The 22,714-nt window shown below is 38.7% G+C and overlaps 1 protein-coding gene and 1 long non-coding RNA gene across 4 annotated transcripts in view; one reads left to right on the forward strand and one right to left on the reverse strand.

The window, feature by feature from the left end:
* LOC134935612 (uncharacterized) overlaps nucleotides 1-22,714 on the forward strand; it is a 90,280-nt gene that overhangs the window by 22,759 nt on the left and 44,807 nt on the right. The window contains exon 3 of the mRNA XM_063930574.1: nucleotides 21,938-22,111. Coding sequence (XP_063786644.1) covers nucleotides 21,938-22,111 — 174 coding nt within the window. The remainder of the gene's footprint in view (nucleotides 1-21,937; nucleotides 22,112-22,714) is intronic.
* LOC135067908 (uncharacterized) lies at nucleotides 11,681-18,145 on the reverse strand. 3 transcript variants are annotated; one of them, XR_010254125.1, is made up of 6 exons: nucleotides 18,087-18,145; nucleotides 14,906-15,783; nucleotides 14,335-14,821; nucleotides 13,727-14,265; nucleotides 12,445-13,650; nucleotides 11,681-12,368 (listed from the first exon to the last, which is right to left on the reverse strand). It is a non-coding gene; the product is annotated as an uncharacterized LOC135067908 (long non-coding RNA). The 3 variants fall into 3 exon arrangements; XR_010254119.1 differs by having other exon boundaries at nucleotides 13,727-14,821; XR_010254131.1 differs by lacking the exon at nucleotides 18,087-18,145 and adding an exon at nucleotides 17,215-18,072 and having other exon boundaries at nucleotides 13,727-14,821.

Below are 22,714 nucleotides of genomic sequence, written 5' to 3' on the forward strand. Positions count from 1 at the left end.
GTCTATTTTCCAGATCTCGAGTGAGACTAAATGTAGACATGATTTATGGGTGAGCGCTCTAATGAAAAATTCAAGGAATTTTGAGTAATCTATTAAGTTTAGAGGTGCTAGATACAAAAAAAGACTGGTCAAGGCGACCAGTAAAATTGTACACAGAACTGGATATCCGCACACTCAAACAATCAGTGTTATAATGATCTTGAGTGAATGTATATGATTCATCACCATACACTCACTTGTATAACCCCTATTTTATATTATACACAATATGAATTGAAATTAGGGGGTGCAGTCAACTACAGTTTATCAAGACTGTTTAGGAGAAAAAGAAGAGGGGATTCTGTATTGTCGACGCACAGAAAAATTTATTAATTCTAAAAAATAGCCTTTATTAGATATGTATTAAAATATGAATATGATTAATTCATTCCCAACTACAGTGAAACATAGAATTAAAATCACAGACAAACAGGTAAGTGAATCTAAACAAAAGATTGAAAATGTGTAAATAAAGATTTTAAAAAGCGTGTCCACGTGTGTTTGCAAGTATGTCTTAGTATTCGGGGGTTACTATATTGGTACAGACACCATCAATGTTTCTACATCCATCCAATGTTATTCGGCCACTGTCAACATCAACAGTGTCGGTACATACATATAATGTCGACCACTATTTGAATCTAAGATGTCTGTGTCTATTGTTTTGAATTCCAAACACTTTGGGATCGTATATAAGGTGAAACTTCAAGTTCCTCACTTTTGTTATTTATGGTGACTATAGGTCATCTGTGGATATACTCACAGATCTGATCCTCTTAGAATCTATTTCTGATATATTGAGAGCCTCTCACATTGGCTGTCAATATTATTGGGGTATCTATGCATGAAAACATACAGCTTCAGAGAGTATATTATTCCCTGCTTATATAAAGAACAACTGTCTTATACAGTGATGTTATTTGTATATATGGTGTCCACCTGTGTTACACAGATTTCAAAGATACTGCTTGTGTTAGGGGTGTTGCAGCCCCAATTGTACTAGTTAGAGAACAACTGTCTTATACAGTGATGTTATTTGTATATATGATGTCCACCCGTGTTACACAGATTTCAAGGATACTGCTTGTGTTAGGGGTATTGCAGCCCCAATTGTACTTCCAAAGCAGACCGTTTATCAATACGGTTTATTCCTTATACATCAAATATTAGCCATGGTGTCCAACTATATTACACATATTTCACAGATACTGCTTATATTAGGGGTATTGCAGCCCCAATTATACTTCCAAAACAGACCGTTTATCAGTACGGTTTATTCCTTATGCTTCAGATATTAGCCATACCATTTAGCTGATGATGTTATTATACTGTATAATAGTTTTAGTTTTTAAATTTTAAACAAGCTGATTCTCATGCATAGTACTCTCAATTAACAATAAGGGATAGGTCTTATTTACTTATATAAGTAAAGGGGTGATCAGAAATTATCAAAAATTATCAGAGAATGTAGTGACCCATATATATATTCATTAGATCCACATTTATTAAACTCAGAATGATGTGTGTTTTGTTACAGATATTTAATGGTGTTTATCATTGGATAGAGTTTTGGATTTACACTGTGCCCCAAATTCTAAGGTGTCTATCGTTGTTGGTAGTTATAGCATCACAATATATTTAATATATATTAATGAAATTTGTGAGCTATTCATGCACTGCTTTTAGCAGTAGTCACTTCAGACTGTTGAGTCTGTCTATTAGTGTGACAGAATTTTGCTACAATGTATGCACTTAAAGTATCTTATTCAGAGCATGCAGCTGCTATGCTCCTGAATGTTGCCAATTGTTGCAGTGTGATACTATTGTAACATAGGCTACTTTATCAGTACTTGCTTCAAATGGCTGTTAAAATCTGTACTATTGCAGCTACACTATTGTTCATATAGATTATAGTAGTGTAAACGCTTGGTATTCACAATGCTTTTACAGCTACATACATTCTATCCTATAGGCTCTGACTGTCTTAATCGTGGCAGTCTATGTAAGCAGGTCTGGATATGACATGCAGGTATGAGCATGTGTCACTGTACTTAATACAGATAGCTGCAATCTATTGTGCCTGATTTTCTTTATTCATTAAACTGCCAGCTGACGTCTCATGTCAATTTATATAATTGCATCATAGCTTTCTGACTGTCTTTAATCGTGGCAGTCTATGTAAGCAAGTCTGGATGTGACATACATATATAACTGTGTTTGATACAGATGGCTACAGTCTATTGAGCCTATTTTTTCTTATCAATAAACTACCAGCTAACGTCTCTAATCAATTAGTATAGTTGCATCATAGCTTCAAACACTAAAAACGCGTGGACACGCTGTGCCCTACACGCGTGTTTCACTGCACTTATGGCAGCTTCGTCAGGGAGCAACAAGAGCGCTTTCCCGTGGACATGTTTAAATCAGATTCGTGCTGCCCAATCAGCATTATGAGTTCAAAGCTCCAATGCCGCCTGCCAATCATATTGCGGCTACGGCCCGGAGCGTCATATGCCGCTTACCAATCAAAGTGCGGCTATGACTCAACGCGTCACATATATCCGCCCGCCAATCAGATGTTTTCCTGTTCGGGCATGTGACGTCCTCGTCCAATCGTGGCGTCTAGATATAAACAATGTTATGTCGATTTGGAACGGGGTTTCTCTCTCATTATGCCCCGGTATCTGTATGAGAAATAATTCTATCTTTATGCCGGTATGAGTTCTTAAGTATTATGTGAAATATAAATCCCACTATTTTCCTCCACCTCACATTAGCCGGGTAATCATATCCTACGTATTCAGGTTTTAGCATTTTCATTTCTTCTTTGAAAATAAATTAAATGAATGCATGTTTCCGGGTCAGTCCTTTTTCTTTATTATTTTAGACCCTGTCACATGCACTGTATATAATCTATATCCCGCTTTCATATGGCATTTAGATGTCTCTAATATACATACATCCGCATATATATATAGATAGAGTTAGGGGTTCAAGTCCCCGTCGGGCTATAGATTATTGGTAAATTCTTTACATAGAAGACTTGATCTTTCAAGGGTCCGGTATATTAAAAGTTAGTATTACTGTAAAATGAATTCTCGGATTTTAGAGTGATCAGGCTTATTCCACACTTCATATCCATACATGTATGACATATGTGTTTGTTCACCTATCATGTAGATTGCACAATAGTATATGCCCGTCAGATTATAGTAATGAAACCATATTTATTTGATTCATACGCTGATGTCATAAATTATATTGTTCGGCATTGAATTCCGTGTATAGAACCTCCTAAGTATTTTCAAATATCTAATTATATGTTGAATATTAATAAATAAAACTGATAATCAGTATCTTCAACAATATAACAATCTTGTTCAGAGGGCATATAACAACAACGTCATAACCAAAAAAGATTGGGAATTTTTGAAAATGACCAAACCTAAAACACCGACACTTTACTTACTGCCGAAGATACATAAAAATGAGAGAAAACCTCCAGGAAGACCAATCCTTTCAGGGATGGGCAGTCTGACGGAAAATGCCAGCATCTTCGTAGATCATTATCTACGTAAACACGTCACCACCCTTCCTTCGTATGTACGAGATACAATGGATGTCCTGAACAAATTAAACAACTTGAATGTCAGCCCGGGGGTGTGGCTTGTGACATGTGATGTGGAGAGTCTCTATACAAGCATAAACCATAAACATGGCATTGCAGCCACCAAATATTTTCTCAATATGGAGGCTCAAAACGAACGAAATGACTTTCTTGTTGAATTGCTGGAATTTTTACTTTCCCACAACTATTTCACCTGTAATGAGCGCCATTACCTCCAGGTTAGAGGGACGGCGATGGGGACAGCATGTGCCCCCACGTACGCCAACCTCTACCTGGGGTGGTGGGAAAGGGAGGTGGTCTTCCAGGAATCGTTGGAGAGATATACCAATAACATTCTGGTATATCTGAGGTACATTGACGATATCCTGATATTGTGGGAAGGCCCCTCCAGAGAGCTGCGGGAATTCATTGATATTCTGAATATCAATCATCTCAATCTAAAGCTAACGTTGGAAGCCAGTCAAAGATCTATCAACTTTTTAGATATAACCATCCAGATTGATGAGGATGGGAATATCTTAACAGATCTTTACAGAAAACCCACAGCTACCAACAGTTTACTGCATTCAACAAGTTCCCACCTCCCAGCAACTATTAAAGGCATTCCTAAAGGGGAACTCTTAAGAACTAAAAGGAACTGTTCCACTGAAGATACCTTTCGATTAAGGCAGAACGAGTTAAGTGAACGCTTCAAAAAGAGAGGATACAGCAATAGATTGATTAAAAAATCTATTAAGGAAGTTGAGACCTACCAGCGAGACTCCCTATTAACGCCAAGAATCAAATGCAAAAAAGAAGAACCCATTAGATATGTAGGAACCTTCAATACGTACTGGAGGGAAATTAACACCATTCTAACCAGACACTGGCCTGTCCTTCATACTGATGAAGATTTAGCCAGGCTGCTTCCTGATAAACCATTAACCAGTTGGCGAAGATCACCCAACTTGAGGGATAAGGTAGTACACAGCCATCTTTCCCCACTTATATCAAATGATGTGAGAAAGAAAGGGTCATTTCCTTGCGGTAATTGCAAGGCCTGTAAGTTTATGATCCCTACGAAACAATTCACAGATAAATATGGAAAGAAATGGATTATATCCTCCAAAATCACCTGCACATCAATAGGCACGGTTTACCATCTCGAATGCCCCTGTAGTAAAAAATACATCGGAAAGACGTCACGACCTTTGAAAGTTAGACTTTTAGAGCATATTGGCAGTATCCGGAATGCCAAAAAAGATCTAACTAGGTTTAAACCCTTACCACCTGTAGCCAGACATTTTCTAAACCATCACAATGGAGACCCAACAGGCCTCAAAGCCTTTGGGATCAAACATATACAACTTGGCATCAGAGGGGGAGATCTAGATCAGGAATTACTGAAATTTGAAACCAAAATGATTTTCCTGCTTAATAGTGTATACCCGCATGGGATGAATGAGTCAAATAGCTATATTCCCTTTGTGAATTGAACCCATGTTTGTAAGAACAAAGCAAGGCAATTCTATTATAAGAGATATATGTACGGTACATATTGAATATCTAAGGATTGTTTTATTGAGAGATACACAATCCCTTTGACATTTAACTCCTCCTATACTCAATATTACAGTGTAGAAAGTATCACAATTATATTAAATTATATATAGATGTCCTGATACCTTTTCACCATCACTAGTGTGTGTTATTTGTTTTTTCACTTTTGTTTGTTCACTTTTTATTTATCTAGTTGCGTTTTTATTTTTCATAATAATTATTGTCACAATTACATTACTACCCCATCACATCGATATATCATTTTAGATATTTACACTACCATTTGGTCACATCCTTCTGTAGCACGGCCAGCACTAAATCTTCTTATATATATATATATGTATATATATATATATATATATATATATATATCTTCTCTTCTTATTATCTACCATGTTCACTGTATCACTTTCCCTAGTGGCACTACCATCACTCAGCCTTTTTAATACTGATTATCAGTTTTATTTATTAATATTCAACATATAATTAGATATTTGAAAATACTTAGGAGGTTCTATACACGGAATTCAATGCCGAACAATATAATTTATGACATCAGCGTATGAATCAAATAAATATGGTTTCATTACTATAATCTGACGGGCATATACTATTGTGCAATCTACATGATAGGTGAACAAACACATATGTCATACATGTATGGATATGAAGTGTGGAATAAGCCTGATCACTCTAAAATCCGAGAATTCATTTTACAGTAATACTAACTTTTAATATACCGGACCCTTGAAAGATCAAGTCTTCTATGTAAAGAATTTACCAATAATCTATAGCCCGACGGGGACTTGAACCCCTAACTCTATCTATATATATATGCGGATGTATGTATATTAGAGACATCTAAATGCCATATGAAAGCGGGATATAGATTATATACAGTGCATGTGACAGGGTCTAAAATAATAAAGAAAAAGGACTGACCCGGAAACATGCATTCATTTAATTTATTTTCAAAGAAGAAATGAAAATGCTAAAACCTGAATACGTAGGATATGATTACCCGGCTAATGTGAGGTGGAGGAAAATAGTGGGATTTATATTTCACATAATACTTAAGAACTCATACCGGCATAAAGATAGAATTATTTCTCATACAGATACCGGGGCATAATGAGAGAGAAACCCCGTTCCAAATCGACATAACATTGTTTATATCTAGACGCCACGATTGGACGAGGACGTCACATGCCCGAACAGGAAAACATCTGATTGGCGGGCGGATATATGTGACGCGTTGAGTCATAGCCGCACTTTGATTGGTAAGCGGCATATGACGCTCCGGGCCGTAGCCGCAATATGATTGGCAGGCGGCATTGGAGCTTTGAACTCATAATGCTGATTGGGCAGCACGAATCTGATTTAAACATGTCCACGGGAAAGCGCTCTTGTTGCTCCCTGACGAAGCTGCCATAAGTGCAGTGAAACACGCGTGTAGGGCACAGCGTGTCCACGCGTTTTTAGTGTTTGAAGCTATGATGCAACTATACTAATTGATTAGAGACGTTAGCTGGTAGTTTATTGATAAGAAAAAATAGGCTCAATAGACTGTAGCCATCTGTATCAAACACAGTTATATATGTATGTCACATCCAGACTTGCTTACATAGACTGCCACGATTAAAGACAGTCAGAAAGCTATGATGCAATTATATAAATTGACATGAGACGTCAGCTGGCAGTTTAATGAATAAAGAAAATCAGGCACAATAGATTGCAGCTATCTGTATTAAGTACAGTGACACATGCTCATACCTGCATGTCATATCCAGACCTGCTTACATAGACTGCCACGATTAAGACAGTCAGAGCCTATAGGATAGAATGTATGTAGCTGTAAAAGCATTGTGAATACCAAGCGTTTACACTACTATAATCTATATGAACAATAGTGTAGCTGCAATAGTACAGATTTTAACAGCCATTTGAAGCAAGTACTGATAAAGTAGCCTATGTTACAATAGTATCACACTGCAACAATTGGCAACATTCAGGAGCATAGCAGCTGCATGCTCTGAATAAGATACTTTAAGTGCATACATTGTAGCAAAATTCTGTCACACTAATAGACAGACTCAACAGTCTGAAGTGACTACTGCTAAAAGCAGTGCATGAATAGCTCACAAATTTCATTAATATATATTAAATATATTGTGATGCTATAACTACCAACAACGATAGACACCTTAGAATTTGGGGCACAGTGTAAATCCAAAACTCTATCCAATGATAAACACCATTAAATATCTGTAACAAAACACACATCATTCTGAGTTTAATAAATGTGGATCTAATGAATATATATATGGGTCACTATATTCTCTGATAATTTTTGATAATTTCTGATCACCCCTTTACTTATATAAGTAAATAAGACCTATCCCTTATTGTTAATTGAGAGTACTATGCATGAGAATCAGCTTGTTTAAAATTTAAAAACTAAAACTATTATACAGTATAATAACATCATCAGCTAAATGGTATGGCTAATATCTGAAGCATAAGGAATAAACCGTACTGATAAACGGTCTGTTTTGGAAGTATAATTGGGGCTGCAATACCCCTAATATAAGCAGTATCTGTGAAATATGTGTAATATAGTTGGACACCATGGCTAATATTTGATGTATAAGGAATAAACCGTATTGATAAACGGTCTGCTTTGGAAGTACAATTGGGGCTGCAATACCCCTAACACAAGCAGTATCCTTGAAATCTGTGTAACACGGGTGGACATCATATATACAAATAACATCACTGTATAAGACAGTTGTTCTCTAACTAGTACAATTGGGGCTGCAACACCCCTAACACAAGCAGTATCTTTGAAATCTGTGTAACACAGGTGGACACCATATATACAAATAACATCACTGTATAAGACAGTTGTTCTTTATATAAGCAGGGAATAATATACTCTCTGAAGCTGTATGTTTTCATGCATAGATACCCCAATAATATTGACAGCCAATGTGAGAGGCTCTCAATATATCAGAAATAGATTCTAAGAGGATCAGATCTGTGAGTATATCCACAGATGACCTATAGTCACCATAAATAACAAAAGTGAGGAACTTGAAGTTTCACCTTATATACGATCCCAAAGTGTTTGGAATTCAAAACAATAGACACAGACATCTTAGATTCAAATAGTGGTCGACATTATATGTATGTACCGACACTGTTGATGTTGACAGTGGCCGAATAACATTGGATGGATGTAGAAACATTGATGGTGTCTGTACCAATATAGTAACCCCCGAATACTAAGACATACTTGCAAACACACGTGGACACGCTTTTTAAAATCTTTATTTACACATTTTCAATCTTTTGTTTAGATTCACTTACCTGTTTGTCTGTGATTTTAATTCTATGTTTCACTGTAGTTGGGAATGAATTAATCATATTCATATTTTAATACATATCTAATAAAGGCTATTTTTTAGAATTAATAAATTTTTCTGTGCGTCGACAATACAGAATCCCCTCTTCTTTTTCTCCTAAACAGAGTTTATTTTACTAAGACTGAACAGAGGAATCTGTATGAAGACTTCAAGGGCTGCTGCTGGCAAAGTCTCAGAGACTTTCCAGCTTGCAGCTCCATCACCCCCAGCAGCACTGGAAACTCCCACGCTGGGGTTGCCGGGTCACTGCAGCGGAGACGCAGGCTTCTTCCTAAATGTGAGTCACACACATGCCACTGTCTCCCGGATCGCGGGGCCGCAGACAAGGGGGAGGTAAGGGGCTCTTGTGCCGCACTTTACCGCGATCCAGCGCGGCCGTAGGAGGCAGGCCGCACGTGCGCTGGCATCGACACTGAGTACTGGGCAGCTGCTCCACTAGCCACCAGGTATTATTTTGGGCACAGGTCAGGGGGATTTAGTACCAGTTCCCCGTTTTGTTGTTCTGCCCGCACACCCGGTGGGGATGCCAGCAGGGGGAGCAGGCTGGACCTGAGGCCCCTCCCCCCAGCCCCAGGGCGCCATTTATACAATGTTCCCGCCCTGTAGCTGCTTCCTTCTCCTTCACTCCTGGTCAGCGGCCATTACAGATAAAGCCTTGCTGTTCCTGGGATTGCTGGGGCAAATCCTCCTCTGTGGAACCGCCTGACTGCCAGTGCTGTGCTTCCTACAGGACACTTGAGTATTCTACCTGTCACTGGGACTGTGTTAGTTAAGAAAGAGTGCATACATTCAAGGTTGTGTGGTACATACACCCTGTGATATACATCCAGTGCTTACTGTGTTTGTTATATCTATAGTTATCACATATAGCTATACTGAGTATTACTTTGTATTGCCAGTCCAGTGCAGTTTATGGTACATATTTTCTGCATGGTACACTTGTGACTATATTTGTGTGTGTGCATGTAGCTGCTGCATGGTTGCCTTATTGCAGGGTATTTCACTCAGCGTGCTATTCCTATATTACTATACCTGTGGGGGCCAAGTGTTTCAGGGTTTTTTCCATAAATAATATAGGATTTCTATCACAAGATATACTGACGGGGTATTTTTACTTGTGATTTATAGTCCCCATATATTCTATATCTATTGAACTCCCGGTCTGTGCCATCTTAGGCTTCTTTTCTGAGAGTTCTTGCTAAGTATAGCGCTGCTATACTTTGTACTGGGTTGCCCATTATTGTGCACATAGTTATGTCTGCTAGACGTGGCAACGACGTTGGGGCCTCTCCCACACTGCATGGTAGTGAGGCCGCAGACGTAATGGAGGATAATTTGGCAGCTGAGAGTTCAAGTTCAGTGGTTCGGTAGCGCTTGGGGCATCACAGGACCCACCTTGGGCTACATTCTCCACATTGTTAAACACACTTGTGACTAAATTGACGCCCCCTGTGGATCCACCTCTGCCACTACCACAGTTTATGGTCCCTGCTGTGAACCCGCCATGGGCGGACCAGCTTTCCACTCAGTTACAGCATTTGAGCCGATCCATGTCTAAATCTAAGGGTCACTCTCGCCCGCATAAGCCTAAGTTGTCTTCTAAAAGGGCCATTACCTCCTCCCAATCTACGGCTTTAACCAACACGTCCTCTGAGGAGGACGGTGCATATACTGACCCCCCCAGACACTCTTTCCGATTAATAAGCTTTCACTAATAGATTGTGCAATACTGACTACCAGTCCTGCGTATATGTAATTCCTTTTCCACCAACTTTTACCGTATTTAGGGTGGCCCAGAGATCTGGGCAGAGACTGTTTTTGTCTGGCTACTACATTTTTTAGCCACCAGCGCACATGGACACTGATTGTTTTTTGGCTTTGATAACCTTTCTCTGAATATTTTTGCATAGGGATTCAATATATGCATGTGTAATAGCAAGTGGTGTAATTAGCACCTAGTAGGGCCATTGTGCCCCCCCTCAATTTGATTCCGCTGGGAAAGAGGGTTATTGCTCAACATACCCAATATCGTGAATTTTTCTGGCTTATCCCTGTATGTGTCGGCCCAACATATTTAATATTTATTATTGCCAATCTTTTTGTCCTATGCACAACAAACTCAATTTGACATAGCTCCGGTTCGATATCAATACTGAAACCAGTGCCAGACCTAATTTATTCCTCTCTCCGCTTTTCCACCTTCTCTTTCTATTTTTCCTCTCAATTTTATCCGCGGACTCTCATCTAACGTAGACAGCAGATCCGCTACATTTTCTATCTTCTCTCCCAATCTTCCTTAGGTGCACTCTCATTGGTAAGTCGGTTATAGAGGGCCCGAGAAATTACTACCATACCCCACCGACAGAGCCCGATCTCGTCCGATCTTGGAAGCAAAACGGTGGTGGGCTGGGCCAGTATCTGTGAGGGGGACCCCAGAGAATACCCGGTGTTGTAATTCATGACCTTTCTCGACTATATACCACCAGCAGGATCACCACTTTTTTTCGCAAATCATCTCTCTCGTTCATCTCTTTACCTGATACTGAATACTCTTCTTAAGTACCGCCTGCCCTGATACCTCACAGATCTGATTTGTTTTCAATACAATCCAGGATTTAGGTACTGCCTTCCCTGATACTTCATAGATCTGATTAGTTTCAATACAATCCAGGATCTATACTCCCTACAACAGTCCAGTTCATTGACCCTTTGAGGTCTAATGAACACAAGCTGAGCTTGTGCTGGTGGGATAGGATCAGGGTGTAGAGTTATAGTATCTACATCCCTCCTTAAGTCTATTAGCATAGACTAACCAGAACATTTCCAATTTTTCCAATTTACGAATCGACTGGCTTTTGCTCATACTCGCTCCAGCCTTTTACACTAATCAGCCACATCAATTATATATGTTATCTCTCCGAGATGCGGGCGGGCTGAGGCATATATATGTATCATTATAGCTTATGTCTAATTGTGGTGGACTAAGTAAGTGTGGATTTATTTTAAATTAACTAGATAATAAAAGTTATGTTTTAATATTTTCCTATAAACAACTCAATACAAGAGTGCACCCACACAAGAGTCTTCTGTAAAACAATTTTCTATAAGACAATATAAGGGTTCTGCAATACCATACATAGGCATAGAAACATTATTTTCTTTCTTCTTAACTTTATCTTTCTTTCTTCTTTCATTTTCTTTCTTTCATTTTTCTTTCTTTTGCTTCGTGCTTTTTTTCTGCTTCTTTCCTTTCTTTCTTTCTTTCTTTCTTTCTTTCTTTCTTTCTTTCTTTCTTTCTTTCTTTCTTTCTTTCTATTTTTCTTTTTTTGTCTCTCTTTTTCTTGCTTCTTCTTTCTTTTTCTGTCTGTCATCATTGTCTTCTGTCGTTGTCTTCTTCTGTCGCTTTCTTCTATCTTCTTCTGTCGTCTTTAATACTTTTATCTATAAGACAACATAAGGGTTCTGCAATACCATACATAGCCATAGAAACATTATTTTCTTTCTTCTTACCTTTGGCTTTCTGCTTCTTTCTTTTTTTCTTTCTTTCATTTTTCTTTTTTTCTTCTTTCCTTTTTTCTGTCTTTTTCTTCATGCTTTTTTTCTGCTTCTTTTCTTTCTGTCTTTTTTTGTCTCTTTTTTTCTTGCTTCTTCTTTCTTGTTCTGTCTGTCATCGTTGTCTTCTTCTGTCGTTGTCTTCTTCTGTCACTTAGATCTATCTTCTTCTGTCATCTTTAATACTTTTATAAATAAAACAACATAAGGGTTCTGCAATACCATACATAGGCATAGAAACATTATTTTCTCTCTTCTTACCTTTATCTTTCTGCTTCTTTCTTCTTTTATTTTCTTCCTTTCATTTTTCTTTCTTTTTCTTCATGCTTTTTTCTGCTTCTTTCTTTTTTGTCTCTCTTTTTCTTGCTTCTTCTTTCTTGTTCTGTCTGTCATCGTTGTCTTCTGTCGTTGTCTTCTTCTGTTGCTTTCTTCTATCTTCTTTCGTCTTTAATACTTTTAACAATAAGACAACATAAGGGTTCTGCAATACCATACATAGGCATAGAAACATTATTTTCTTTCTTCTTACCTTTATCTTTCTGCTTCTTTCTTTTTTCTTTCTTTCTTCTTTCATTTTTCTTTCTTTTTCTTCAGGTTTTTTCTGCTTCTTTCTTTTTTTGTCTCTCTTTATCTTGCTTATTCTTTCTTGTTCTGTCGTCATCGGTTGTTTTCTTCTGTCGTTGTCTTCTAACGCTTTCTTCTATCTTCTGTCGTCTTTAATACTTTCTTTTATTTTTCTTTCTTTCTTTCATTTTTCTTTCTTTTTTTGTCTCTCTCTTTCTTGCTTCTTTCTTGTTCTGTCATCGTTGTCTTCTTCTGTCGTTGTCTTCTCTCGCTCTCCTCTATCTTCTGTCGTCTTTAATACTTTTATCTATAAGAAAATATAAGGGTTCTGCAATACCATACATAGGCATAGAAACATTATTTTCTTTCTTCTTAACTTTATCTTTCTGCTTCTTTCTTTTTTCTTTCTTCTTTCATTTTCTTTCTTTCTTTCTTTTGCTTTATACTTTTTTTCTGCTTCTTTCTTTTCTTTCTTTCTTTCTTTCTTTCAATTTTTCTTTTTTTGTCTCTCTTTTTCTTGCTTCTTCTTTCTTGTTCTGTCTGTCATCATTGTCTTCTGTCGTTGTCTTCTTCTGTCGCTTTCTACTATCTTCTTCTGTCGTCTTTAATACTTTTATCTATAAAACAACATAAGGGTTCTGCAATACCATACATAGCCATAGAAACATTATTTTCTTTCTTCTTACCTTTAGCTTTCTGCTTCTTTCTATTTTTCTTTTTTTCATTTTTCTTCTTTCATTTTTCTTTCTTTTTCTTTGTGCTTTTTTTCTGCTTCTTTTCTTTCTGTCTTTTTTGTCTCTCTTTTTCTTGCTTCTTCTTTCTTGTTCTGTCTGTCATCATTGTCTTCTTCTGTCGTTGTCTTCTTCTGTCACTTAATTCTATCTTATTCTGTCATCTTTAATACTTTTATAAATAAAACAACATAAGGGTTCTGCAATACCATACATAGGCATAGAAACATTATTTTCTCTCTTCTTACCTTTATCTTTCTGCATCTTTCTTTTTTCTTCTTTCATTTTCTTTCTTTCATTTTTCTTTCTTTTTCTTCATGCTTTTTTCTGCTTCTTTCTTTTTTGTCTCTCTTTTTCTTGCTTCTTCTTTCTTGTTCTGTCTGTCATCGTTGTCTTCTGTCGTTGTCTTCTTCTGTTGCTTTCTTCTATCTTCTTTCGTCTTTAATACTTTTATCAATAAGACAACATAAGGGTTCTGCAATACCATACATAGGCATAGAAACATTATTTTCTTTCTTCTTACCTTTATCTTTCTGCTTCTTTCTTTTTCTTTCTTTCTTCTTTCATTTTTCTTTCATTTTTCTTCTTTAATTTTTCTTTCTTTTTCTTCATGATTTTTTTCTGCTTTTTCTTTTCTTTCTTTCTTTCTTTCTTTCTTTCTTTTTTTCTTTTTTGTCTCTCTTTTTCTTGCTTCTTCTTTCTTGTTCTGTCTGTCATCGCTGTCTTCTGTTGTTGTCTTCTTCTGTCGCTTTCCTCTATCTTCTTCTGTCGCCTTTAATACTTTTATCTATAAGACAACATAAGGGTTCTGCAATACCATACATAGCCATAGAAACATTATTTTCTTTCTTCTTACCTTTAGCTTTCTGCTTCTTTCTTTTTTTCTTTTTTTCATTTTTCTTTCTGCTTTCATTTTTCTTGCTTTTTCTTTATGCTTTTTTTCTGCTTTTCTTTCTGTCTTTTTTGTCTCTCTTTTTCTTGCTTCTTCTTTCTTGTTCTGTCTGTCATCGTTGTCTTCTTATGTCGTTGTCTTCTTCTGTCACTTAATTCTATCTTCTTCTGTCATCTTTAATACTTTTATAAATAAAACAACATAAGCGTTCTGCAATACCATACATAGGCATAGAAACATTATTTTCTCTCTTCTTACCTTTATCTTTCTGCATCTTTCTTTTTTCTTCTTTCATTTTCTTTCTTTCATTTTTCTTTCTTTTTCTTCATGCTTTTTTTCTGCTTCTTTCTTTTTTGTCTCTTTTTCTTGCTTCTTCTTTCTTGTTCTGTCTGTCATCGTTGTCTTCTGTTGTTGTCTTCTTCTGTTGCCTTCTTCTATCTTCTTCTTTCGTCTTTAATATTTTTATCAATAAGACAACATAAGGATTCTGCAATACCATACATAGGCATAGAAACATTATTTTCTTTCTTCTTACCTTTATCTTTCTTTTTCTTCATGATTTTTTTCTGCTTTTTTCTTTTCTTTCTTTCTTTCTTTCTTTCTTTTTTGTCTCTCTTTTTCTTGCTTCTTCTTTCTTGTTCTGTCTGTCATCGTTGTCTTCTGTCGTTGTCTTCTGCTGTCGCTTTCCTCTATCTTCTTCTGTCGTCTTTAATACTTTTATCTATAAGACAACATAAGGGTTCTGCAATACCATATATAGGCATATAAACATTATTTTCTATCTTCTTACCTTTATCTTTCTGCTTCTTTCATTAATCTTTCTTTCATTCTTCTTTATTTTTCTTCATGCTTTTTTCTGCTTCTTTTTTTTTGTCTCTATCTTGCTTCTTCTTTCTTGTTCTGTCTGTCATCGGTTGTTTTCTTCTGTTGTTGTCTTCTGATGCTTTCTTCTATCTTCTGTCGTCTTTAATACTTTCTTTCATTTTTCTTTCTTTCTTTCTTTCATTTTTCTTTCTTTTTTTGTCTCTCTTTTTCTTGCTTCTTCTTTCTTGTTCTGTCATCATTGTCTTCTTCTGTCGTTGTCTTCTACTGTCGCTTTCCTCTATCTTCTTCTGTCATCTTTAATACTTTTATCTATAAGACAATATAAGGGTTCTGCAATACCATACATAGGCATAGAAACATTATTTTCTTTCTTCTTAACTTTATCTTTCTGCTTTCTTTTTTCTTTCTTCTTTCATTTTTCTTTAATTTTTCTTTCTTTTTCGTGCTTTTTTTTCTGCTTCTTTTCTTTCTTTTTTGTCTCTCTATTTCCTGCTTCTTCTTTCTTGTTCTGTCATCGTTGTCTTCTTCTGTCGTTGTCTTCTTCTGTCGCTTTCTTCTATCTTCTTCTGTCGTCTTTAATACTTTTATCTATAAGACAACATAAGGGTTCTGCAATACCATACATAGGCATAGAACATTCAACAAGATTTCAGACAGAAACACAAATTGATATAAAAACTATTATATACTTACAACTTAGAAATTATATAATTACTTAGAGAAAAGAGAAAGAGAAGGATCTGCTTACTAGAGCTTACATTCTACGTAATAATTGGTGGATGTGGAGAAAAAAATGGATAAGATTTGGATCCTGGAGAGTTAAGATGAGGGATGATGGCCTTAATTTAATAAGTTAGCTTTAAAAGTTGAGAAACTAGGGGAAAGTCTGAGAGTATAATGACATACCATAACAGCGGGAGAAAAATCATAAAGACTGAAGTGGAATCAAGAGGAATAAGAATAACTGGTTGTTAAAGTAGTGGAGAGATGGAGTGTGTGTGGAGAAGGTGAAGATGTAGGATGGAGAAGCGTACTCAAGTGCATTGTAGGTGAATGAGAAATTTGATTCAACTGGGTGGGGGGTGGCAACAATGGATAAAGCAAGAGTTGAGTTGGACCAAAGTGACAAGATTAGAGTATTTAAGCCATAAAATTCTTCTTCCAAATCCAGTGAAAGGCCCAGAACAGGCTCTCTGGATCACAATTTTGGTTGGCGCTATCTGCCGCAAGGTCCGACCAACCCCAACTTCCTACTTTGTCTTCTGGTATCCTATATTATTACCACTTTGGGAAGTTTGTACCTACATACATACATAAATATGTATATACTATAGATAGATATACCCACACAATGTCCCGCACTCTCATCTCATGCTAGATCACTTTGACGGGTGCTCCCAATAGGCCGTGGTCCGGTCCACTTGGATATCGCACATTCCACTCGGTGGAGGGTGCACTCTTACTTTAAATAATTTCACTTAGCAACCATCTTTGAAATCACATCTTCCTCACATAGAGCACACATTGTGTGCAGCCACAAGCAGACTGAAGCTGTTTGAGCAAAGCTTATGTTTATGATCTTGAAGCATTGGTGGCTGCATCTGGTCTTAAACATGGAGATGATCAGTGTAATCTATTTTGAATGTTCATTACTCTGCTCTATGTGAGGAAGATGTGATTTCAAAGATGGTCGCTAAGTGAGCCACAGATGTATTATACACCCAAGTGACTGTTGAACTTCTTAAATTTGATGTACAGCCTGTCTTGAAAAAGGTTTTATATATATATATATATAGATATATATATATAGATATATAGATAGATAGATAGATAGATAGATATGGTCCTTTCCCCAAAAAGGGTGGGGGGTTTTATTAGTGGAAACCCTGCCAGTATTTGAAGTTGGATAATGAAGGGTTTGTGTAATTGTCAGTAATTACTATCTTCCTTTGACTCTCCTTAATCACACTCCAAGTCTGCTGCCTCCGCATTGCACTAAGTCTTTGTCCAATCACTAACCTTATATGAGTAGCTTTTCCGGTGATATCGCCTGCTTGTGAGCTGTGTGTTTCTAGGGCTCTGGAGGAGTATGAGAAAGGGCAGCAGCAGCTGCAACAAAGTCCTGATGTAGGCAGTTGTTACCATTATGACATCACAGCATGACTTCACAGACTCCACCAGACTGGTCAGGACTAGCTAACCACACAGACACACAAACCGACCAATGCATTTTCTATATGTATTTTTGTGATATGGGCCCTGGCCACGCAATGGGTGGATTTTTTTAACTTGAAACTAGAATTTTAAGTTGGATTATGAAGGGTTTGTGTACCAAGTTTGGTTCAGAACCATCAAGCCATGTAGGAGTCTATGATGAAGAACATACATACATACATACATACATACATACGTACATACATACATACCAGGGACGTGCGGTGAGGTAAATGGCTCAGGATACACATTGGCTAGTTCCACAGCCAGATTTAATAACACACAATAAATGGGCGAAGGGGTTCATGTGGGCATTATACACAGGTGCAGCAGTATATATTGCTGGAGATTTACTGAGTTTTGATCAGAAATGTGCGGAAAAGGTAGGCAGTGCCTCACTTGCCATAGACTTTTTACTCCAGACTATAAAATTATTAGAATAATATAAAGAAGATCTTTATAATATATTCTTTGTATTTTTCATATACTTTGTTTAATGAAAACTCTGGCGTATACGTTAGTATGACAGGAAAGGCTCTGCCTCACCTACCTCACTGCATGTCACTAATTCATGGTAGTTGAATCCCAGTATTTTAAGTAGGATGATGAAGGGTTTGTATATCTGTTGATAATTTATATTTTCCTCTGACTCATTAATAACAATCCAAGTCACTAACCTTATGTAAGTAGCTTTTTCGGTGATATCGCCTACTGCTGGTGAGCTATGAGTGTCTCTGGAGGAGTATGAGAAAGGACAGCAGCAAATTCCTGATATAGGCAGTTGCCACCATTATGACATCACAGCATGACCTCACAGACAGACAACAGAAATAGACCAATACTTTTTCTATATGCATTTTCAAGATTGGGGCCCTGGGTTTTTTCATTTGAAACCCCACCTGTATTTCAAGTTGGACAATGAAGGGTATGTGTACCAAGTTTGGTCCAGATCCATCAAGGCATGTAGGAGACTCTGGAGAACATGCATACCTTGAGTGTAATCACAGTATTTGCTCCCTACAATACAATTTCACTCATGATCTGACTAACTTTATGGTTTTCTGTGATGAAACACTAGTAATTTATTGCTCAGATCTAAACAATTAACTGTCCTAGACCTTGTAAAAAAGTTGATGGTTTTTAAATGGACTAAAATGCCCATAGCTTGCGCACAGCGTCTATTCTCCGCTGCTCTGCTAAGCAGGACAGCGATGACAGGAGCCTCCCAACTGCCCCATCCCCCCACCACGGGACACTGCACCCCACGTGTGGGACAGCAGGACAGTCCCAAAAAATCGTGACTGTGCCATGGAAATTGGGACAGTTGGGAGGTATGTAAAAGCATGGATTACCAGCATGCTACTTGCAAAAGCAGCCAGTATGTATCCATCGTGTAACAAAATAAAAATCTATATTTGCAGCCCTTACATTGTAAAATTTACTGACTCAGAATCACTCCCAATAAATCTGTGTTGTATCTCTTGAAGAACCACCACTGAATTACTTTACAGGGAACCACTAAACAGTGGTGGTGTCCCAAAAAATGGAAAACCCTTTATATAATATATTGATAGCCATAATGTGTCTGCTTGTGAGTTGGGAACAAGCAAAAAAAGTAAATAACTTTGCACTTTGGTAAAATCATGTTGCACTGCAGGTGGAGCAGAGGTAAAATGTGCAAAGAGAGGCAGAGGGGCATGCCCAAACTCTGCAGGAGAAGCAGAAATAAAATGTGCAGAGAGATGCAGAGGGGCATGTCCGAACTCTGCAGGGGAAGCAGAAATAAAATGTGCAGAGAGATGCAGAGGGGCATGTCCGAACTCTGCAGGAGAAGCAGAAATAAAATGTGCAGAGAGATGCAGAGGGGCATGTCTGAACTCTGCAGGGGAAGCAAAACTAAAAAGTTCAGAGGGGCATGTCCAAACTCTGCAGGTTAAGCAGAACTAAAATGTGCAGAGGGGCATGTCCAAACTCTGCAGGTTAAGCAGAACTAAAATGTGCAGAGAGATGCAGAGGCGCATGTACAAACTCTGCAGGGGAAGCAAAAATAAAATGTGCAGAGGGCCATGTCCAAACTCTGCAGGTGAAGCAGAAGTAAAATGTGCAAAGAGATACAGAGGGGCATGTCCAAACTCTGCAGGGGAAGCAGAAGTAAAATGTGCAGAGAGATGCAGAGGGGCGTGTCCAAACTGCAGGTGAAGCACAAGTAAAATGTGCAGAGAGATGCAGATGGTCACATCCCAACTCTGCAGGGGAAGCAGAAGTAAAATGTGCAGAGAGATGCAGAGGGGCATGTCCAAACTCTGCAGGTTAAGCAGAACTAAAATGTGCAGAGAGATGCAGAGGCGCATGTACAAACTCTGCAGGGGAAGCAAAAATAAAATGTGCAGAGGGCCATGTCCAAACTCTGCAGGTGAAGCAGAAGTAAAATGTGCAAAGAGATACAGAGGGGCATGTCCAAACTCTGCAGGGGAAGCAGAAGTAAAATGTGCAGAGAGATGCAGAGGGGCGTGTCCAAACTGCAGGTGAAGCACAAGTAAAATGTGCAGAGAGATGCAGATGGTCACATCCCAACTCTGCAGGGGAAGCAGAAGTAAAATGTGCAGAGGGGCATGTCCAAACGCTAATCTAAATTGTGAAGTATAAAAATAAAGCTGCCCAGTATGTGTGGGCTACATAGCAAGCTGCCAGTATTTACCCTGCATGAAAAAATTGCACCCCTTGCATTAAAAAAATGGTTTGTTCCAGGTGTAAAAATTAAGTGTTTATTTTTCCTTTGCCCTCAACTCAGAATCAGCCTATGATCTCTTAGTACATACAGGGGGTAATTCCAAGTTGATCGCAGCAGGAAATTTTTTAGCAGTTGGGCAAAACCATGTGCACTGCAGGGGGGGCAGATATAACATGTGCAGAGAGAGATAGATTTGGGTGTGGTGAGTTCAATCTGCAATTTAAATTGCAGTATAAAAATAAAGCAGCCAGTATTTACCCTGCACAGAAACAAAATAACCCACCCAAATCTAACTCTCTCTGCAAATGTTATATCTGCCCCCCCTGCAGTGCACATGGTTTTGCCCAACTGCTAAAAAATTTCCTGCTGCAATCAACTTGGAATTACCCCCACCAGGGCCGTAACTAAGGGGGGGCTAGGGGGTCACGCGCCCCGGGCGCTGGAATGTGGGGGCGCTAGGGAGGCTGTTTCTGCAGCCAAAATCTCTGGTTGCCGCGGAGGTGAGGGAGAGAGGACGGAGACAGTAGTCTGGCCGGCGCGGTTGAGCAGAGCCGAGCCTGGGACTGATGAGAGCACACTGGCTGGCGGCTGCAGTCAGTCAGTGACAGTGAATGAGTCACTGTCACTGACGCTGCAGCATTCCGCACTGGACTCTGCAGGCTCCTCTGACAGGGGAGCTTTCACGGAGACAGCATGTCTCCAGCAGCCCTGAGCCCACAGCCCTCCCCCATGACTGGGAACAGGGGGAGGCACACAACGCAGCAGCGTGGACTGTGAACGAGGGGCAGCTGTGACAGAGAGAGATTTATTGGGCCAGATGTACTAAGCTTGAAAAGTGATAAATATCACTGTGATAAAGCACCAGCCAATCGGCTCCTAACTGTCATTTTTCAAACACAGCCTGTGACATGGCAGTTAGGAGCCGATTGGCTGGTGCTTTATCACAGTGATATTTATCACTTTTCAGGCTTAGTACATCTCCCCCATTATGAGGTATGTTTCTCTACCTGGCAGACAGCTCCCCCTCTACAATGTGTATGTGTTTGTGTGTGTGTCATTGTTCCTCTGGTCCCTATACAGTGTGTGTGTGTGTGTGTGTGTGTGTGTGTGTGTGTGTCAGTGTTCCTGTGGTCCCTATACAGTGTGTGTCAGTGTGCGTCTGGTCCCTATACAGTGTGTGTGTGTGTGTGTGTGTGTGTGTGTGTGTGTGTTGTGTGTGTGTGTGTGTGTGTGTGTGTCAGTGTGCATCTGGTCCCTATACAGTGTGTGTGTGTGTGTGTGTGTGTGTGTGTGTGTGTGTGTGTGTGTGTGTACATCTGGTCCCTATATATTTTGTGTGTGTGTCAGTGTACATCTGGTCCCTATACCGTGTGTGTGTCAATGTGGTCATATACAATCTGTTTTTGTGTCAGGGTGCCCCTGGTCTGTGTGTGAGTGTCAGAGTTCCCCTGGGACCTGCACCATATGTGTGATAGTGTGCCCCCTATATAATCTATCTAATGTGTATACGCAGCTCCTCTGTGGTGTAACGTGCATAAGCGGCTGTAGTGTGGCAGAGGCTCCTCTGTGGTGTAACGTGTGGGATTTTATATATATATATATATATATATATATATATAAAATTGTATTTTAATTATACTTTTTTTTTTTTTTTTTACTTTGCGGGGGGGCGCAAATTTACTATCTTGCCCCGGGTGAGAGCAACCCTAGTTTCGGCCCTGCCCCCACTGATCACCCATTATCACCACCGTTGGACAATTGCAATCTGTTCTTATATGTGTTTCTGTTGTTTCTCAGGCAAAGGCAAAATATTTGGAAGTGGCAAGAAGAATGAAGGCATATGAGGATAACAAATATGAAGCCTGGAAAGAGAGTACATATCAGATCCTGCACTCACTGCTGAAAAGAAGTTTACTCATTAACACGCATGTACCAGTTGTTAACCATGCAAACTTGAATTTAGCTGATGTGGTAAATGCAGGTTTTTTTTAAATTATTGATCTTTCTCAAACATTTGAACGGGTGTGGTATTGAAGGTCGACAATGTCTAGGTCGACAGGTCAAAAGGTCGACATGAGTTTTTTATGGTTTTTTGGTGTCGTTTTCTTCGTAGAGTGACCGGGAACCCCAATTAGTGCACCGTGTCCCCTCCATGGCTCGCTTCGCTCGCCATGCTTCGGGCAAGGTGCCTCGCTTCACTCGGCACAGATTACCATTCCAATCGTTGTCCACGTGGATCGTTAAGTATGAAAAGGTTCAAAAAAAGATTTATTTTTTTTAAAACTCATGTCGACCTTTTGACCTGTCGACCTAAAGACCCTGTTGACCTAGACACCCTGTCGACCTAGTTACTATCGACCAATAGTGGTCGACCTAGACATTGTCGACTTAGAGACCGGATCCCATATGAACATACACATACAATTATTCCCTGGCCAAATAATGTTGTTGCTCATAGCAACCAATCAGTATCTAGCTATCATTTCTCTATTGCTACATTTCTGTGGCTGCTATGAGTAACATAACTTTTGTTATAAGGTGGGTACACACTAGGCGATGTGCTCCGTGAGCGAC

This window comes from Pseudophryne corroboree, chromosome 1, assembly GCF_028390025.1.
Source record: "Pseudophryne corroboree isolate aPseCor3 chromosome 1, aPseCor3.hap2, whole genome shotgun sequence".
NCBI classification, from domain to species: domain Eukaryota; kingdom Metazoa; phylum Chordata; class Amphibia; order Anura; family Myobatrachidae; genus Pseudophryne; species Pseudophryne corroboree.